At 57.0% G+C, this 15,392-nt stretch overlaps 1 protein-coding gene across 4 annotated transcripts; it reads left to right on the top strand.

Moving 5' to 3' along the window:
- Positions 1–4,098: 4,098 nt before the first annotated feature.
- On the top strand, positions 4,099–15,340 carry STAC2 (SH3 and cysteine rich domain 2). 4 transcript variants are annotated; one of them, XM_082704967.1, is made up of 12 exons: positions 4,099–4,650; positions 10,754–11,060; positions 11,416–11,513; positions 11,676–11,766; positions 12,374–12,486; positions 12,576–12,648; positions 12,763–12,824; positions 12,902–12,978; positions 13,324–13,421; positions 13,805–13,856; positions 14,218–14,355; positions 14,953–15,072. In XM_082704967.1, the coding sequence occupies exons 1-11, from the start codon at positions 4,561–4,563 to the stop codon at positions 14,336–14,338; spliced, it is 1,182 nt and encodes a 393-aa protein (XP_082561093.1). In that variant the 5' UTR covers positions 4,099–4,560; the 3' UTR covers positions 14,339–14,355; positions 14,953–15,072. The 4 variants fall into 4 exon arrangements, with proteins under 4 accessions (XP_082561093.1, XP_082561094.1, XP_082561095.1 ...); XM_082704968.1 differs by lacking the exon at positions 13,805–13,856 and having other exon boundaries at positions 14,953–15,340; XM_082704966.1 differs by lacking the exon at positions 12,902–12,978 and having other exon boundaries at positions 4,102–4,650; positions 14,953–15,340.
- Positions 15,341–15,392: the final 52 nt, after the last annotated feature.

Raw genomic sequence — 15,392 nt, 5'->3', positions numbered from 1 at the left:
ACCCAATGCCTCTCTCTAAGACAAGTAAACCAGCAGGACCCTGAGGGAGGGGTTAAAGGCAGGCTCCGTGGTCCCTGCCTCAGCTTCTCCTGAGCATCGCTACCCTGACGCTCCTCGAGCGTAGGAAGGCGGAGTCACCCTCACCTATAAGGACTGGATCCAGCTGCTTCCAGACTTCATCCTCCCTCTTTTCCACGGGCTGTCGGCAACCTTCTGCCCCCGTCTGTGCCCAGGCCGCTCTCCACCCAAACTCAAAGATCCTCCTTCAGAGTTGGGGGCCTTCAGTGCTCATCTCTCCAAAATTCTAACCACCAGCCGCACTCCCTCCACCAGTCCACTGGGCTCCACCTCCTTGCTCACCCCAAAGTGATGACATTGCTGTTACCTTGGTAACAGATGCTTTGTGGGTGGGTAGGACACCATCAGAGGCTTGGGAGGTGGGGGGGGGGCAAACTGGCACAGGACCTGGGGAGGGTACAGACAGGGGCTCTGACTCCGGGCCCCAGGACTGCTGTCAGCCCTACTGTCCCAGCCCCCAGGAAAGTAGAAGGAGATGTCTTTCAGGAAGGAGAGGTTTTCTTCATGGAGGAGAGGGACACGTAATCCCAAGGTCACTATCCCCCTCCCATGTAAACTGGTGTCTGGGACAGCCTCAGCTTGCCTGGTGGGGGGCAGGCAGGGATTGTATATACTGGAGCCCATGTCATTCCCCTCCGGGGAGCCTGGGGCACAGGGAGAGGGAACAGCTCCCCCAGAGTGTGTTAGAGACAGTGCCACAGGCAGTGGGAGGGCGGCTCTATGCCAGTGTCCTGAGCTCCAGGGGTTGGTGACAGCAAGGGGTGGTGGAAGGGCTCTCCTCCAGCCCCTGGGGACCTGGCTGTCCCAGATGCCACAGCCAGGAAGTGTGTCAGGCACTTGCGTAAGAGCCTTCTACATTTCCATAAAATCATAATTACTGATGCCTGCCATGGGCCTTAGCTCATTAGAGCAGTATCTGTCTCTGGGGCCCTGGTGGGCTGGCAGGGGGAAATAGGGGAGACTGGGCAAGGCCAGCCCTCTCACTGTGTTCCCTGTGTCCCTTGCCCCACGCGGAGCCTGGGCCCTCTTCCTCTCCTCAGCTGGGAGATGAGAACCAGACTTGACCTCAACTGTGACAGACTCCCTACCCTAGGAGCTCCAATTCTAAAGTTGGAGAAAAAGACCAACCACTGGTGTTTTCAGCTTGGGGGGGGGGGGCGCTTGGCAACTCATGGGGGCAGAGGCCACAGCAGGGAGGGACTTGAGCTGAAGGTGTTGTTAAGGGAGAAAATAGGTCAGTCCTTATGGAAGGAGAAGCAATCCCTCCCATCAGAGACTCTCATCCGCTCAGAGTGGAGGGGTTCTGGGGATCCTTCAGGCCATTGGTTCTTAATCTTTCGGGAATCTTAGATTCTCTGAGGAGAAGGTGAAAGCTCTAGGCTGTCCCACAGAAAATGCTTATCCAACATTTTATACAGCTTCAAGGGATTCATGAACCCCTTGAAGCTTGCCTGCAAGTTCAAGGTTAAGTATCCCTAAATAAATGGACAGGTGGATAGACAGATAAAAACAATTTACTTTGCCCTTACTCTGTCCAGCTCTTCACTTATGTTAATTTATTTAATCCTCAAAAGAACACTAAGAGATATACAATCATTGCCCCCATTCTGACCTGACTCCCTATGTCAACCTAATCTATTCCAATTCTGCCAATCTAAAAAGAAGGAGACCGAAGTCCTTCCAGAGATGGATAGGTCTCTGCCCAATGTCACAAAGCAGGAAGAAAAGGGCTGGACATGGTGCTGTGTGCAGATATGGAGTCATCTGTTCCATCCTTTTGCCCCCAGGCTCCCAAGAGCCTACCACCCACTTTAACTCATTCGGCTGTCCCACTAAGAGGCACCCGGTAGTTCTGTCACACACCGAGAAGGGTGTGACTGCTACTTACCTGGCTCTGCCCACCCCTCATATCTGCCCTCTGACTCTGAGATGGAAGAATATTCCTTCTTCAGAAGCTAGCCCTGCTACTTGTGCCCTGTCCCCAGTCACTGCAGTGGGAGTTGTCAGCACTCAGGCAATGACTCAGGCTTAGTTCATGAAAGACTGCTCTGAAACACGAAGGCTGCGGGCCAGAAAGGACATCCAGAGGTCATGGGATCCAGCCCCTTGCCTTCTCTGCATAGTCCCCACCTTGGGCTTCTGATGCAGAGACCAGAAGGGCCCCCAGGGCCCACCGACTTCTCTGGCTTTCCTGGGTCACCGGGAACACTGATTCCCTTGGGAATTCTTCCCTCTCAGAATCTCCTTTGGAGTTGGTTCCCCCATGAATTAACAGGAAAGTGAGAGGAGGAAGCTGTTTCTTCTCTCTAAGAAAGCACTGGAAAGGGACCTATCTCTCAAGAAAGGAGGGAAAGAAGAAAACAACTTTCCCTGCTGTCTTTCCTGGGCTAAGGGGAGCTTCCTCATTCATTCTCCTCACAGTGAGGTAGGCACTGCCTCTGCATTGCTGATGAGGAAATCAAGGCTCTGAAAGAGTTAGCTCCCTACCTAAGGCCACACAGTTAATTTGTGTTTATATAGGTATTAGAGTCTAAGAAACTCAGAATCTCTGCTGCTTGGGGGGATACGGGTACCTCCCCTTAGGAGGTCTCCAACACAGAGGAGGCCCCTCTTTCCTCCAGCCTATGCTAGATGGAGGGCCTGTTGACCCTATCTCAGAGTGCTTCAAGTACCCCTAAGTCTGAGTGCCCAGGGAGGGATGTTGGACTAACCTGGGCTGGGCCAGAGGGAAGACAGCAGCCGTCAACTCAGAGGGCACTGGCAGAAGGCTGGCTAATGGATGGGCCTTAGGGGAGACTGGTCTGAGGGCTGAGGCCAGGATCCTTCAAAGCGTCTTTCAAGAAAGCTAGCACCAGAGTCAGTCTGCGGCTGATGTGGGTGGATCTGGAGAGGGAGGGGACTAGGCCCCCACAACCACAAACCCTCACTTCTGCCCTTGTCCTACTTCTGCCACTGACAAATAAATCTCTATTCCTGCACAGAGTAACCTGAGCAGGGCTCCCACAGTGAGCTCACTCTTGGGAGGTCAGAGATTGCATGAATGGCTATATGCAGGGGTTGCAGGAGGGGGGACCCAGGGTTCAGCCTCTGTTCCCCAGGGCTGGCATAAAGGGCATAAAGGCAGAACCCTCTTGAGCTCCCCCCCCCCAATCTCATCACCCACAGCAGAGGAGCCCCTGGAAGGAGGGGACTTTGATCCAGAAGTTTCTTCACCCACCCTCAAGGAAGGATTCCTTCAACCCCCAATCTACCTCCCTTTCTTTGGACAGGCCAGGGGATAAAGCTCAAAGAGATACACCTTCAGGCCCAATGGGCAGGGGACAACTTGGAGAGTACCAACGTCCCTCCTGATCTATCTCCATTTGTGGTAGGGTCTCTAGGAGGGAAAGGTGTCTTGGGGACGTTTGGGGACCTTAGCTGTGGGGACTGAGGTCCCTTCTTTGCTGAATTCCAAAGACCAAGCCCCAGAGGAATCCTGCTTTGCATCCACAAAGGAGGGATTGTCAAGTCTGGCCTTTATTTAACACATGATGTTAAATTGTCCCTTCTCTGCTTGAGGAGCAGAGTTCTCTGCTTGAAGGCTATGAGGACATCCCCTCACAGTCAAGGGATGCGTATATTGGAGTCTCCAGAGCAGACACATCCAGTTAATGGGGCAGAAGGGTCCACATTCTTCCACTACTTCACTATCAGAAAGTCCTAACTTTGATGTCACTCTCATCTATCCTTCTGTAGATCCAACCTTTTCTTGTTTCCTCAATCGCATCCAGTTTCTAATATGGATTCCCAAGTCTTCCACGACTTTGTCACGCTCCCCATTCAGGGTCTTTCGGTGTAAAACTATCCCCTTCCCCACGTCTTTACCCTTCATGCTCCTCCCCTTCTTATCGAGCCCCCCCAGGCTCCGCCCACCTTGCGCTCCTGGCCACCGCGGCAGCCAATAGCTGAGAAGCTGATTAGCATAGCGGCGCGGGGGAGCAGCGGAGGGAAGGGGGAGGGACCTGGCGACCTCCTAAATCAAAGTTGGAAGGCGAGGACTGGGCGGAGGGGCCTCCGGGTGCCGGGCCGGGGCCGGCGGGGGGAGGGGGAAAGGGATGGGGGGCGGGCACAGAGGACGGAGGAGCCGGCCGGACACGGACTGCTCCGTCGCTCCCTCCCTCAGCTCATCCCCGCGTCCCCACTTCCCTCCTCCCCTCGCTCGGAGCAGCATCCTCTGCAGACCCTCGGTCCTCATTCCCTGGGTCGTCCGGCTCCCGCGGCTCCGTATAATTACTCCCCTTCACTGGCCAACCCGGGAACTTTCTCCTCCCGCTCTCGGCAGTGGGGGGTCGCTTTGCCTGGGCGGATTTTTCCTGGGGTTCACTGGGGGGCAGTCTCTGGAGAAGGGCCTCAGGGTCCCAGAGAGACGTCTGCCACCTGCCACCTGCACCCAGCAGACCTGCCGTCGGGTCTTGGCACCCTCTCTCCCCCTCTCCCCCAATCATGACCGAAATGAGCGAGAAGGAGAACGAACCGGATGACGCGGCCACCCACACCCCCCCGGGGACCATCTCTGCCCTCCAGGAAACCAAGGTAACTCAGGAGGGTAGAGGCCTGGACCCCTGCCCGGGTGCGTCCCCAGCCCGGGTGCCCTCTCCCCGACGCGGTCACAGCTGTGGGCTCGGGTCATGGCAGCGGGACCTGTGTGATCCCGAAGGCTCTGCGTGGTGACCTGGGAGAGTGGGTTCGCGACGAGGGGCCACCGGGAGCGCCCATCACACAAGCACGACACGCCCTTGCGCGCGTGATGAGCGGACACGCTGCCGCGACCCTCTGGGGAGGTTGTAACTAACTCGGCTTTGTTGGAGGGAATCGGAGCGGCTAAAGCGGAGGGAGTGTGTAGCGGTGTGTAGCGGTGTGTAGCGGGTGTGGGCCGGTGTACGCACCGGTGTGTGTGTGTGCGAGGCGCACCCCTCCCGCGTCCGCCAGGTCTCTGTAGCTCCGTCTGTCCCTCTCTGCCTGTGACTCTCTGAAAATGTCTCTACAACCTGTTTGTCTTGGTGTCTCTCCCGCTTTCTTTCGGCATCTATATATGTTTATCTCTGAGCCTCTCTGGATGTCTCTGTCGGACCCGCCGCAGTCCCGCATTCCCCCCTTCCAGCCAGGTTAGGCTCGGGGACGTGAGGCCGCGGCCCGGGGGTGCGTAGCGTCCGAGTGCTCGCTGGGGGCTGCGGCAGTGCTGGCCATCGCGGGCGGGGACCAGACACTGTTGCTGCGGCTCCAGAGCAGAAGGACAGGCAGCCCCACCCCCCACCCGGGGAGCGGGACAGGGGGCGGGGGTGGGGGGCGGATGGAAGCAAAAAGAGAAGTCATCGTAATTAATGAATGTCATAATTAACTCTAATTATGTATGATTGTTACTCCTGCGGGAGTCGCAATGAATAAATTATTCCCCAGTGAAGGCAGGCGGAGCCCAGACTCCTGGTGCTATAGGGGTTGGGGGAGGCCACCCCTTAAATTTAATGCTCTCCCCCCACCTCTAATCTGTCCACATCCTCCCCAAGTTCTAGGTGCTCAGGAGTGACCCTCAAGAAGAAGTTTTGCGGGGAGCAACATGAACTGAGTGGGCTGGGGATGCGGAGATAAAAGGAGGCTTGTGTCAAGAGTGCTCTCTGTCTCCTCCCCAGACTTCAGTCCAAGGCCTCCTTCCTTCTCCCTTCCACCCTGGTGTTTTGTTCCCACCTGCTCCTGTTTATCCAGTCGAGGAGGGGGCACTGAAGACAAAAAAAAAAAAAAAAAACCCCACAAAAAAACGGGTGGGTCTTTGGCTCCTTCCAGGTGTGGAGCTCATCTATAGCTCTTTCCAATGCCCGTCTTGCTCTTAATTCGGTCCAGGCCACCTCTCAGGATATGAGGTTAATTCAAGGTCAAGGTCAACTAGAGAGTGACCAGGGGTAGATGAGTAGGGGCGGGGTGGCACTTGGCTGAGGCTCCCCAGGAAGCTCCTCCTCTCTAAACCAGTGAGACCCACTCCATCTCCATGTCAGTCTATAGATCAGAACTTGACCTTCTTCTGCCCCCTTCTGAGAATGAGACTCTGGTCTCTCAGACCACAGAGTTAACTCCACCTCAGAGATCCAAGTCTCTACTAGGAAAGGAGTCAGGTCTTGGGGTGGGAGGATCTTGCTTGGAATATTTGTGATGGCTATTTTTTTTTAAAGCAGAGGGTCCCAGGAGCTGAGCCCCATCCTGAGTGCCAATATCCCTGGCCTTCCCAGTTGCCTTGTAGTAGCCCCCTATGGATACATTCCCTTTGCTTTCCAAGGGCATGGGGGTCTTCCAGGCCCTGCCTTGCTTCCCACAGGAGGCAGGGCTGCCTGCTCCCCTTCTTAAGACCTCTCCGAAAGCAGGCAGGAGTTGAGGCAGTGCTGTCTCAGCAAACCCAGAGGCTGCAAGCTCAGCTGTGTGGGCAGGGAGAGGGCAGGAGGGGGAGGGCAGGGCATGGCAGGTCTGCATCTCCCTCGCCCAGTGCAAGGACTCCAATGCTCTCACCTCTGAGGCTGATCCAGGGACATCCCAAGAGCAAGAGGAGGGGGATTGCATACATCGCCCTGCCCCTTTACCCCCCTTCCCTAAATCTCACCCTTGTGAAGGACTGTAATCGCCCAGAGGCTGGGCTGGGGATCTGGATGGAGGTGTTCAGGAAGGCAGACATGGGCAGGGGGAGAATTCAGGGCCCTACCAGCCCCTTTAGCTCCCAGCATCTCAACCTGTCCCAAAGAAGCTTGGTCTTCAGACTATAGAACTTGGGGAAGGAGGAAGGGAGAGTTTGAGGCAGGTACAAAGAGGCGGCTGGTGTCCATTAGGCAGTGAAGCCAACATTCCAGAATCATTCATCAGTGCTGGGGTCCCCTGGGCATTCCTTGCCAGCCCAAGTCCAGCCTCCTGCTCATACTAAGGTTGGATCACATCCCTGCACCTGAGCTACTCAGTGACCCTCCTGCTACCATCCTTGCCATCGCTGGGTCCCCATGCCATCCTACCACAGGGTGGTACCATCACCCCCTTTGGTGCCATCCTTGGGAAGACCCTGCCATGCCAGCTCGCCATCTGAGTCAGCTTGTGCCACGCCCGCCACCACCCACCGCCAGCTGCCTAGTGCCCTTTCAGGAGCTGGAGGGAAGTGAGGAGATGTTGCGGGGAGCTGAGGAAATGAAGGGACCATCCAGTCTGTGGGGACGTGGGGAGGAGGCAGGCAGGCCAAGCCCCGCCTCCGGGAAGGGATTCAGGAGAATGGGCCTGGAGGTCCAGTCTCCAAGCCAGACAATCTCCTGGGACATCCAGAGAGAATAAGGATCCAGGTGGGTCAGCTTGCCAGGGTACATGGCAACTTCTCCGAGGGAATGGGTCCTGGGATACTGGGGGGCATCAAACAGAGAGCTGATGGGAGATAGGGAAATAGGGAGTTAGTCCTCTCTGGGAACTAGTAGTTGCAAGAGTGGGAATACCTGACCAGGCTGAGCCAAAATGAGGTTTGAGTAGCCAAGCCAGATGTCTCTTGGGGGGACAGGCATCAAGCCATTTGGCAGATGTGCCCCCATCCTGCTGTCCAGCCATACACTTGACATCTGCCAGCCATCCCAGGTGATACATTATTCCTTCCGGCTTCTCTCCCCTCCTGGGATCTGGGGCCTCCAGCAGAACCAGGAAGTCGGGGGCAGAATTGGGGCTGCCCCAGTGCTGGGGAACATTCTGTTCCAAAGACCTCTGTACCCTGCAGAGGTGGCTCTTGGCACAGGCCAGGGGAAGACCAGGAAAGGGCAGAGGCTGGAGAGTAAGGAGGCTACACATCTCATCCTGTGGGGATTACTATGGAAATAACAGCCTTGGGCGGGAGGGATAGGACTGATGTCTTCAAATATTTGAAGGACTGATGTACATATAAGAGGGAGTGGCCCTTTCTGGAGCCAAGGGAAGAACAGAGCCGATAGGCAAAAAGATCTCAGGGAGGCAGGTTTCAGCTCTATATAGGGAAGCACTTTGCTGCGACTGCAGCTGCCCAAAGATGGAATGATTGTCCCAGGAGACGGTGTGCTTCCTGCCATAGGAGGTGACCCGCAGTCAGACAACTGTTCACAGGGGACGTGGTGAAGGCATTGTGGGCCGATTTTATGGGCCGGGGACTACTCTAGGTGGCCGATCTTGCACATTCCTTTCAACCTTACATTTCCTGGTTGACCTGGCAGGCAAGACCATGGCATCGCTGAGGGTCAGGAGTGAGTGAGGGCCAAGGCAGAGCCCAGAGCAGCAGGGCTCTTCTGGTCCTTTTGGCTCAACAGACAAAGCCACTGTTCAAGTCCTGGCTCTGCCACTTAGCAGCCGAAGACTCACTGCACGTGGGTGATTTCACTCCTAGGCGCCTGTGAGTTCATCTGCAAAGTGGGACCGTCATTGTCACTGTGTCGGCGGGAAGGGCCAGTCTTCATGAGGTCCTGCAGGAGGAGTGCTAGCTCAACCCCAGTATTTTGACAAGGACAGCCCCTCATTATAGCTTTCTGTTTTTACTTTTTGGACCCAGAGCCTTGCATTGCTTAGAGAGCATCTAGTCCTGCCTCTTTCCTCTTGGACATGGGGAAACTGAGGCTGAGAAAGTGGAAGTGAAGTGACTTGCCTTGAGACCACAGGAGTAGTTTTGTGCCCCTGCCCAGCACAGCATCCCAAAGCCCTCTCGTGCTCTGTGCTCTGGCCCCTGGGCAGAACGGTAGGTGGTCCTCCTCCCCGCACACTCTGGGCCTCTGAGAGCCCCCAGAGTCCTGTGGGCTCATAGAATACCTTTGTGTTCTAATTAATTGTCCCTCCAGGCCTCCACCTCTGCCCTAACACCCAGGGATCTGGGGCCTGGGGCCCTCCTTCTCATAGATGCACAAAGAAGCCTACAGTGCTACACAGGAAGCTGAGTTTGGAAGGCAAGAAGCTGGGCAACTCAGCGTGCCAGACACCCCAAGGCTCCCAGCTGGCACAGCGGGGCCTGCCTCGTGCCCAAACATCGCCCTCTCCCTCCTGCTTCTTCCTATGTTTTGCCACCTGCCAGCCTCCCTGGGGTCACGCAGGCTGCTTGGAAGTGCCAGCTGGGAACCCTGACCAATTCTCCCGGCCTGAAGGCAGGCCTCCCGCCCCCTTTACCGATCACCGCTGGGAAGGAGTGGGCAGGAGTGAGGGGGCTCTCCCCAGAGGGGAAGAGGTTCAAGGATCTGGGTAGGGATGTTTCCAGACCTCACTCTGGGCAGACTGTGAGAAGGATATGTTGGGGTGAGCAATGGAAGGAACTCTGGGCTGGCTGCAGAATGAACCCAGCATTCCAGAACATGGGTTCCATTTAGGATTCCAGGCACTCGCCTATCATTTGATCAACAAACATTGACCAAGCAGCTACTATGTCTTGGGGCTCTGGGTGGGGGTTTCATTCAACTGTCCCTGGCTCGAGGGGCTCCAGTGTCCTGAGGTAGTAAGAAGTAACTGACAATGTAAACCAGATTGGGTCTGTAATGGAAGTCGGTACTAGGTGCAGTGGGGCCCAGAGGAGGGAGCGGTTATACTCAACGGAATTCCTGCAGAAGAAGAGACCGCTTCCCAGAGGAGGAAAAGTCACTGGAAACCCTGAGGTATAAAGAGGATATTCACTGGATAAGGCAGAGAAGAGGACAAATGCATCAAAAAAGTGCAGAGGAATAAACACGGACGGGTTTGAGAATCCCCGTGTCTGGGCTGCAGGTGGAAGGCATGGGTGGGAAGGGAAGGCTTGGCCGAGCCGCAGAGTCTCCTGACGGGGCCGAGGGCCTTGACTATGTCCTAAGGAGCCATGGAAAGTGGTTCACCAAGTCAAGAATCACCTCTTTGGCAGCTGTAGGGAGAGCAGGGGGAGATGGGCAGGGTGGAGGTGGGGACTGTGACCCTGAACTGGGGCAGGGCTGTGGAGACAATGAGGTGATTATAGGGGATGGGCTGGAGAGCGATTTTGGAGGAAGAATCAGCCCCTGAGGATGAGGGTCCAGGATGACCCCTCCCCAACTCCCAGCCTGGTGGACAACACCAGTGGAAAACTGGGAACCTGGTGTGTCTGTTTGGCCCCCAAAGTATTATTTTGTTTAACTTGAGTAAATAGTACACCCATACGAGGAAATCCTGTGTAGCCATAAACAAGAATGATGAAACTCTTTATGCGTTGGTATGGAATGATTTCCAAGATTTACTGTTAAGTGAAAAAAGCAAGGCGTAGGAAACATAGTACACTACCATTTCTGCAATGAAAAAAAAATGAGGTACAACCTCGATTTTGTTTCTATCTAAATTCACAGAAAAGTCTAGATTTCTTTTGAAAAATTGGAAAGCCTGGCCCCACTGGGCTGGCCGTGTGGACTAGCCCCGGTTGTCCAGGGGACCCCAGCAGCTGCTCTCTGGCTGGCCAGCCTGTCACAGTGCTCAACACTCCCAACTGTGCCTGCCCAGCCAGACCTTCTTTGCTCATGGACGCTCCCTGCCTGGTTCCTGTCAGCTTCGGGATTGGGACCACCTTCTGGAACAGGGCAGCCTCTGTCTTAGTACTTAGAGGCTGCGAGGCTGTGGCTGACCAAGGAGCTATCCTGGCTGGGAGCCAGTCCCCTCTGGCTTTTGCTTACAGACCCACTTCCTCTCTCAGCTGCAGAGGTTCAAGCGCTCGCTTTCCCTCAAGACCATCCTCCGAAGTAAGAGTGTGGAGAACTTCTTCCTTCGCTCAGGCTCTGAGCTCAAGTGCCCCACTGAGGTGCTGCTGACGCCCCCAACCCCACTGCCCCCTCCCTCCCCACCACCAGCATCTACAGAAGGGGATGTCCTGACGCCGGCCCCCTCCCCCTGCCCCATCCCACGGCCCCTGGCACCACTCAAACCAGTAAGACTGCACAGCTTCCAGGAACATGTCTTCAAGAGAGCTAGCCCCTGTGAGCTATGCCACCAGCTCATTGTGGGTACGTGCCTGCAGTGTCAAGGAAAGGGGTCGGGGGAGGGGGCGGTGGAGAGTATACCCAGGCCAATGTTGGGCTCTTGCTACTTAGGGCCTCCGTTCTCACTGCACCCCTCACCCTGGGTGGACCAACGGGCAACGTTGGGGGTGGGCAGGTGCCCAGGGTCGCAACATTTACTAAAAACTTGGGCATCAGTTGATGCTGCGAGTGTATGAGGGGTAGGCGTGCGGTCCCCAGGCTGACACAAGGCTGCCCGGCCCCTTCCTATGTCCAGTGCCCCACCTGCCCGCTCTGCTTCTTGCCCCTGGATGTACCCTCCTTGGCCTAATTGTTCTTGTTGAACCCAAATTCTTCCCAGGAAACTCCAAGCAGGGTTTGCGATGTAAGACGTGCAAAGTGAGTGTCCACCTCTGGTGCTCTGAGGAGATCTCCCGCCAGCAATGCCCAGGCAAGGCGGTGAGTGGGGACCATGGCTGGCTGTGGGTGTCCCCCCAAAGACTGGCCTGTGAGGGGAATGAGTGCCCCCCTCCAGGCCGGTTCCTCCCATGGGGTGGTCCTGGGGCTCGGGGAAGGACAAGCTATACCCTTATGCTCTCTCTCTGCTCCCTCTTGCCACAGTCCTCCTCCTTCTGTCGCAACTTCAGCTCCCCGCTCCTGGTGCATGAGCCACCCCCTGCCTGTGTCACAAGCAGAGAGTCCCCACCCACTGGTGAGTGTTTCCCCCATGGCCTCTGATCCCACATCCCAGGGGTGTGATGAGAAACCCACACATTCCTTAGATGGGCACCTGAGTCAGGTGGCACTGCCGGTCCTTGGCACTTCCCTGCTCTGAATGCCCTTGTCCTCAATGAGGGGGTACCCATTCATTCCTTCATTCATTCATCCTTCAACAGACATCTTACGGGACACTTCCTAAGTGCCAGGCATCATGCTAGACATGGGGACACGGCACTGAAGAAGGTGGAGTTCGTGGTCTAGTGAGGCAGCGAGACATGAAAGAGCTAATCACACAAATCGGCAATCAATCACCATTCTCATGAATGCCTGAACTGAGAAGGGTAGAGACTAGAGAGTCAGGCAGGCACTGTCCTCCTCCGCAGGGAGAGGGAAGGTGTCCGGAGATACGAAGGATGGGGAGGCATTCCAAGAGGAACTGGAGAAGACTGGTGTGGGCAGAGCGGGTCCTGGGGTGGGATGAGGCAGGGAGTTAAAGAGAAAGGATGTCTCGGCTGTAAGGAAGTGAAAGTGACACAGGACTTCGGGGCAGAGCAAGGTTGGCTGCCGGGTGCCAGGCCTTGAGAGTGGCTCATTGGCAGGGGCCAGCAGCAAGGTAGACCCCGTCTATGAGACCCTACGCTATGGCACCTCGTTGGCTCTGATGAACCGCTCCAGCTTCAGTAGTACTTCTGAGTCCCCCACGCGGAGCCTGGTATGTCGGGCACCCAAGGGGAGCCTGGGAGGCAGGGGTCTCTGAGGGTGAGGGTCCAGGGGCTGAGCCCTTCCCTCGTGTGTCCCCAGAGTGAGCGGGATGAGCTGAATGAAGATGGGGAAGGCAGCATTCGCAGCTCAGAGGAGGCCCCTGGAGAGAGTGGTGAGTGGAGGTGGGACCAGAGGACCAGGAGGTGGGGATTAGGGGCAGGGAATGGAGCCCAGGGCGGGCCACTCCCTGCAGCCTCATGCCCCTGCTCTGCCCTGGCATCTCTAGTATTCACAGCCCCAGCTGAGAGTGAAGGGTCAGGACCGGAGGAAAAAAGCCCCGGACAACAGGTGAGGTTATGCGGGCACTGAGCCCTGGGAGGCCAGATGGCAAGGGAATGTTACTTCTTCTTGTCATTGATTCATAGGTGGGTGCGAGCATGGTGAGTGGGGGTGTCACTGCTCCATCACTTATCCTCAGTCTACGGGGATGGGCAATGCCAGGGTGAGTATGCAGGAAAGGGGGGTAGCCCCCCTCCCACCATGGAGCCAATGCTGCTGTCCCCACTCCTGTGCCAGCTCCCCAAGACTGGGCCGTTCCAGGGCGCAGCAAGGTGCAGCAAGGCACAGAGAGTATTCCCTTTCTCCGTCCTTGGCCTGGTCCCCCAGAGATGAACCCGGAAGATAGGAGAACTTGACCTCCCCCCGTCATGGACCCAGGGGCACTGTGTCCCAATCCCTAGCAACCCCCCCCCATCCCCACCAAGGGTAGGCAGGTCAGGGCCAGTGAACAGTGGGTGGAATGAGGAGAGGGTCCTCTTCCCATCACTGACCCAGAGCTTTTCCACAGCCCCCCAAACCCCTTCTGCGGAAGGACGTGGGACCCATGTACTCCTATGTCGCGCTCTACAAGTTTCTGCCCCAAGAGAACAACGACCTGGCTCTGCAGTAAGTCCTCTTTGTGGTCCGGCCCCACCAGGCAGCCACCCAGCTCCAGTTCAGGGCCCCGCTCCCGGACCTTGGAATACGAGTGTGAGGGGGATCTTCAGGAACCTTCTCCCGGCATGCATGAGACAGCTGAGCCCAGAGAGGAGCTGGACTGCCCAGAGTCCAAAAGAGATTGGTGCTGATGTCCTCTCTCCTGCCCCCGACCCGGGCTCTGCCCTACAGTGTCTGCTGTCCCTGTGGTCACAGGGTCCTCTGAGGGCGTCAAGAATGCTCCCCCAGCTGCAGGGTGGGGGCATGCTGGGGATCTGGGGGCTCCAGATCATTAAGATGTGGAAAGGGCAGGTCCCTCCTGCCCATTTGCAACCCCAGCTCTGTCCTCCCAGGCCTGGGGACCGGATCATGCTGGTGGATGACTCTAACGAGGACTGGTGGAAGGTGACTTGGCAGGGTGGGGAGCAGAGGGACCCTGGTAGGCACCCCACCTTTCCCCACCTTCAATGGGCATTGCCTCACCTTCTTCTCTCCAGGCCCAAAGTCCTCCCCTCCTCCAGCCACTGGCCCTCACCAAGCCTAGGACCAGCACTTGGGACTTGCTCTCACTTTGACCCTCCCTGCCTCAGCCTTGTCCCTCTACTCACCTCATGCCCTTCCCGGTGCAGAAGCCACCCTCTGGGGGTTCGGATACAGGAAGCCCAGGATCTGGAGTTTGATGGCAGTGGCTCTGAACGGGCAGCGAGTCTAGAGGAAGCGATGTTGGGGGGTGGGCATGGGAGCTCATTGCCAGCCTCATCCCCAGGGCAAGATTGGCGACCGGGTTGGCTTCTTCCCAGCCAATTTTGTGCAGCGAGTCAGGCCAGGCGAGAACGTTTGGCGCTGCTGCCAACCCTTCTCTGGGAACAAGGAACAGGGGTACATGAGCCTCAAGGAGAACCAGGTGAGTTCCTGGGCCCCGCAGCAGCCGGAGAGGTGGGCAGGAAAGGGGCGCCAGGCGGGGCATGAACGCCCTGGAGGAGGACACCTCCAGCCTGGCAGTGGGAAGGAAGGAGGGTTAGGAAGGCGGGACTGCAGGGCCCTCCTGTCATCTCCTGCTGGGGACTGGGGCTGGTGGCCAACACAGGCAGGGGGCTGAACTGGGTTTGAGACAGCTTGGGGGAGGGGAAGAGCACTGGGTGAGGAGTCTGGAGGCTTGGGTTTGAATGCTGGCTACGCCTCTGGCTTGTTGTGTAAGCTCCGGCAAGCCTTTTTCCCTCCCCTTACCTCCCCTGCGAAATGGGAGTTCAGCTGGGGCGTTAGACCAGCTGATCTCACAGGTCAGCCCCAAAGTGCTGCTCAGCATCTGCTGATGTCCTGATCTCGCTGTCGAGCTCAGTACCCTCATGGGATCTGCTCTCGTCACCCCAGCTGATGTCTCCAACCACATCTGATCCTGGTCCCATCAGTCCCTGGGGTGGCCCCCTGGGAGCCATCAGCAGGACTCAGGGCCAGGGCTGCAGGCAGAGCCGGGACTCGGCTCCTTGTCTCTCCCACTCAGATCTGTGTGGGCGTGGGCAGGAGCAAGGATGCTGACGGCTTCATCCGCGTCAGCAGCGGCAAGAAGCGGGGCTTGGTGCCAGCCGACGCCCTGACCGAGATCTGAGAGGAGCCAAGAGAACCCAGATGCCACCCTGCCCATTCCTGGCCCTTGCTTCTGGCCCCAGAGGGGAAAAGGCATCTGCCCTCTGCCTCTTTCCTAGGGGCCACTCCCCGGGACTTGGGAGCCTTCTGCACTGAGGAAGGTTTTATTTCTTGGGTCCTAAGTTGCCCTGAGGGAGTTGCTCCTCTGGGACTTGGGGATGAGGAAGGAGGAGAAAGTGGGAGGGAATGGGGAAACTCCAGGTAGGTCCAGCCCATGCCCGGACATCCAGTTGCCACGCTGAATGCAGCCCTGGGGAGGGGGGCATTCCTGGGGAACTTTCCCGCTGCTTTGTCCAG

This window comes from Mustela nivalis (genome assembly GCF_964662115.1).
Source record: "Mustela nivalis genome assembly, chromosome: 17".
NCBI lineage: Eukaryota > Metazoa > Chordata > Mammalia > Carnivora > Mustelidae > Mustela > Mustela nivalis.
The sequence above is the reverse complement of the archived record's forward strand: the minus strand, read 5'-3'. Positions and strand labels throughout refer to the sequence as shown.

What these genes read in the sequence shown, in the direction of transcription:
- STAC2 (XM_082704966.1), top strand. Translation starts at nt 4,561, where the DNA reads ATGACCGAAATGAGCGAGAAGGAGAACGAACCGGATGACGCGGCCACC. An exon ending in GGAGGCCCCTGGAGAGAGTG is followed by an intron (nt 12,649 to 12,762) that starts GTGAGTGGAGGT and finishes TGGCATCTCTAG; the next exon opens with TATTCACAGCCCCAGCTGAG. An exon ending in AAAAAAGCCCCGGACAACAG is followed by an intron (nt 12,825 to 13,323) that starts GTGAGGTTATGC and finishes GCTTTTCCACAG; the next exon opens with CCCCCCAAACCCCTTCTGCG.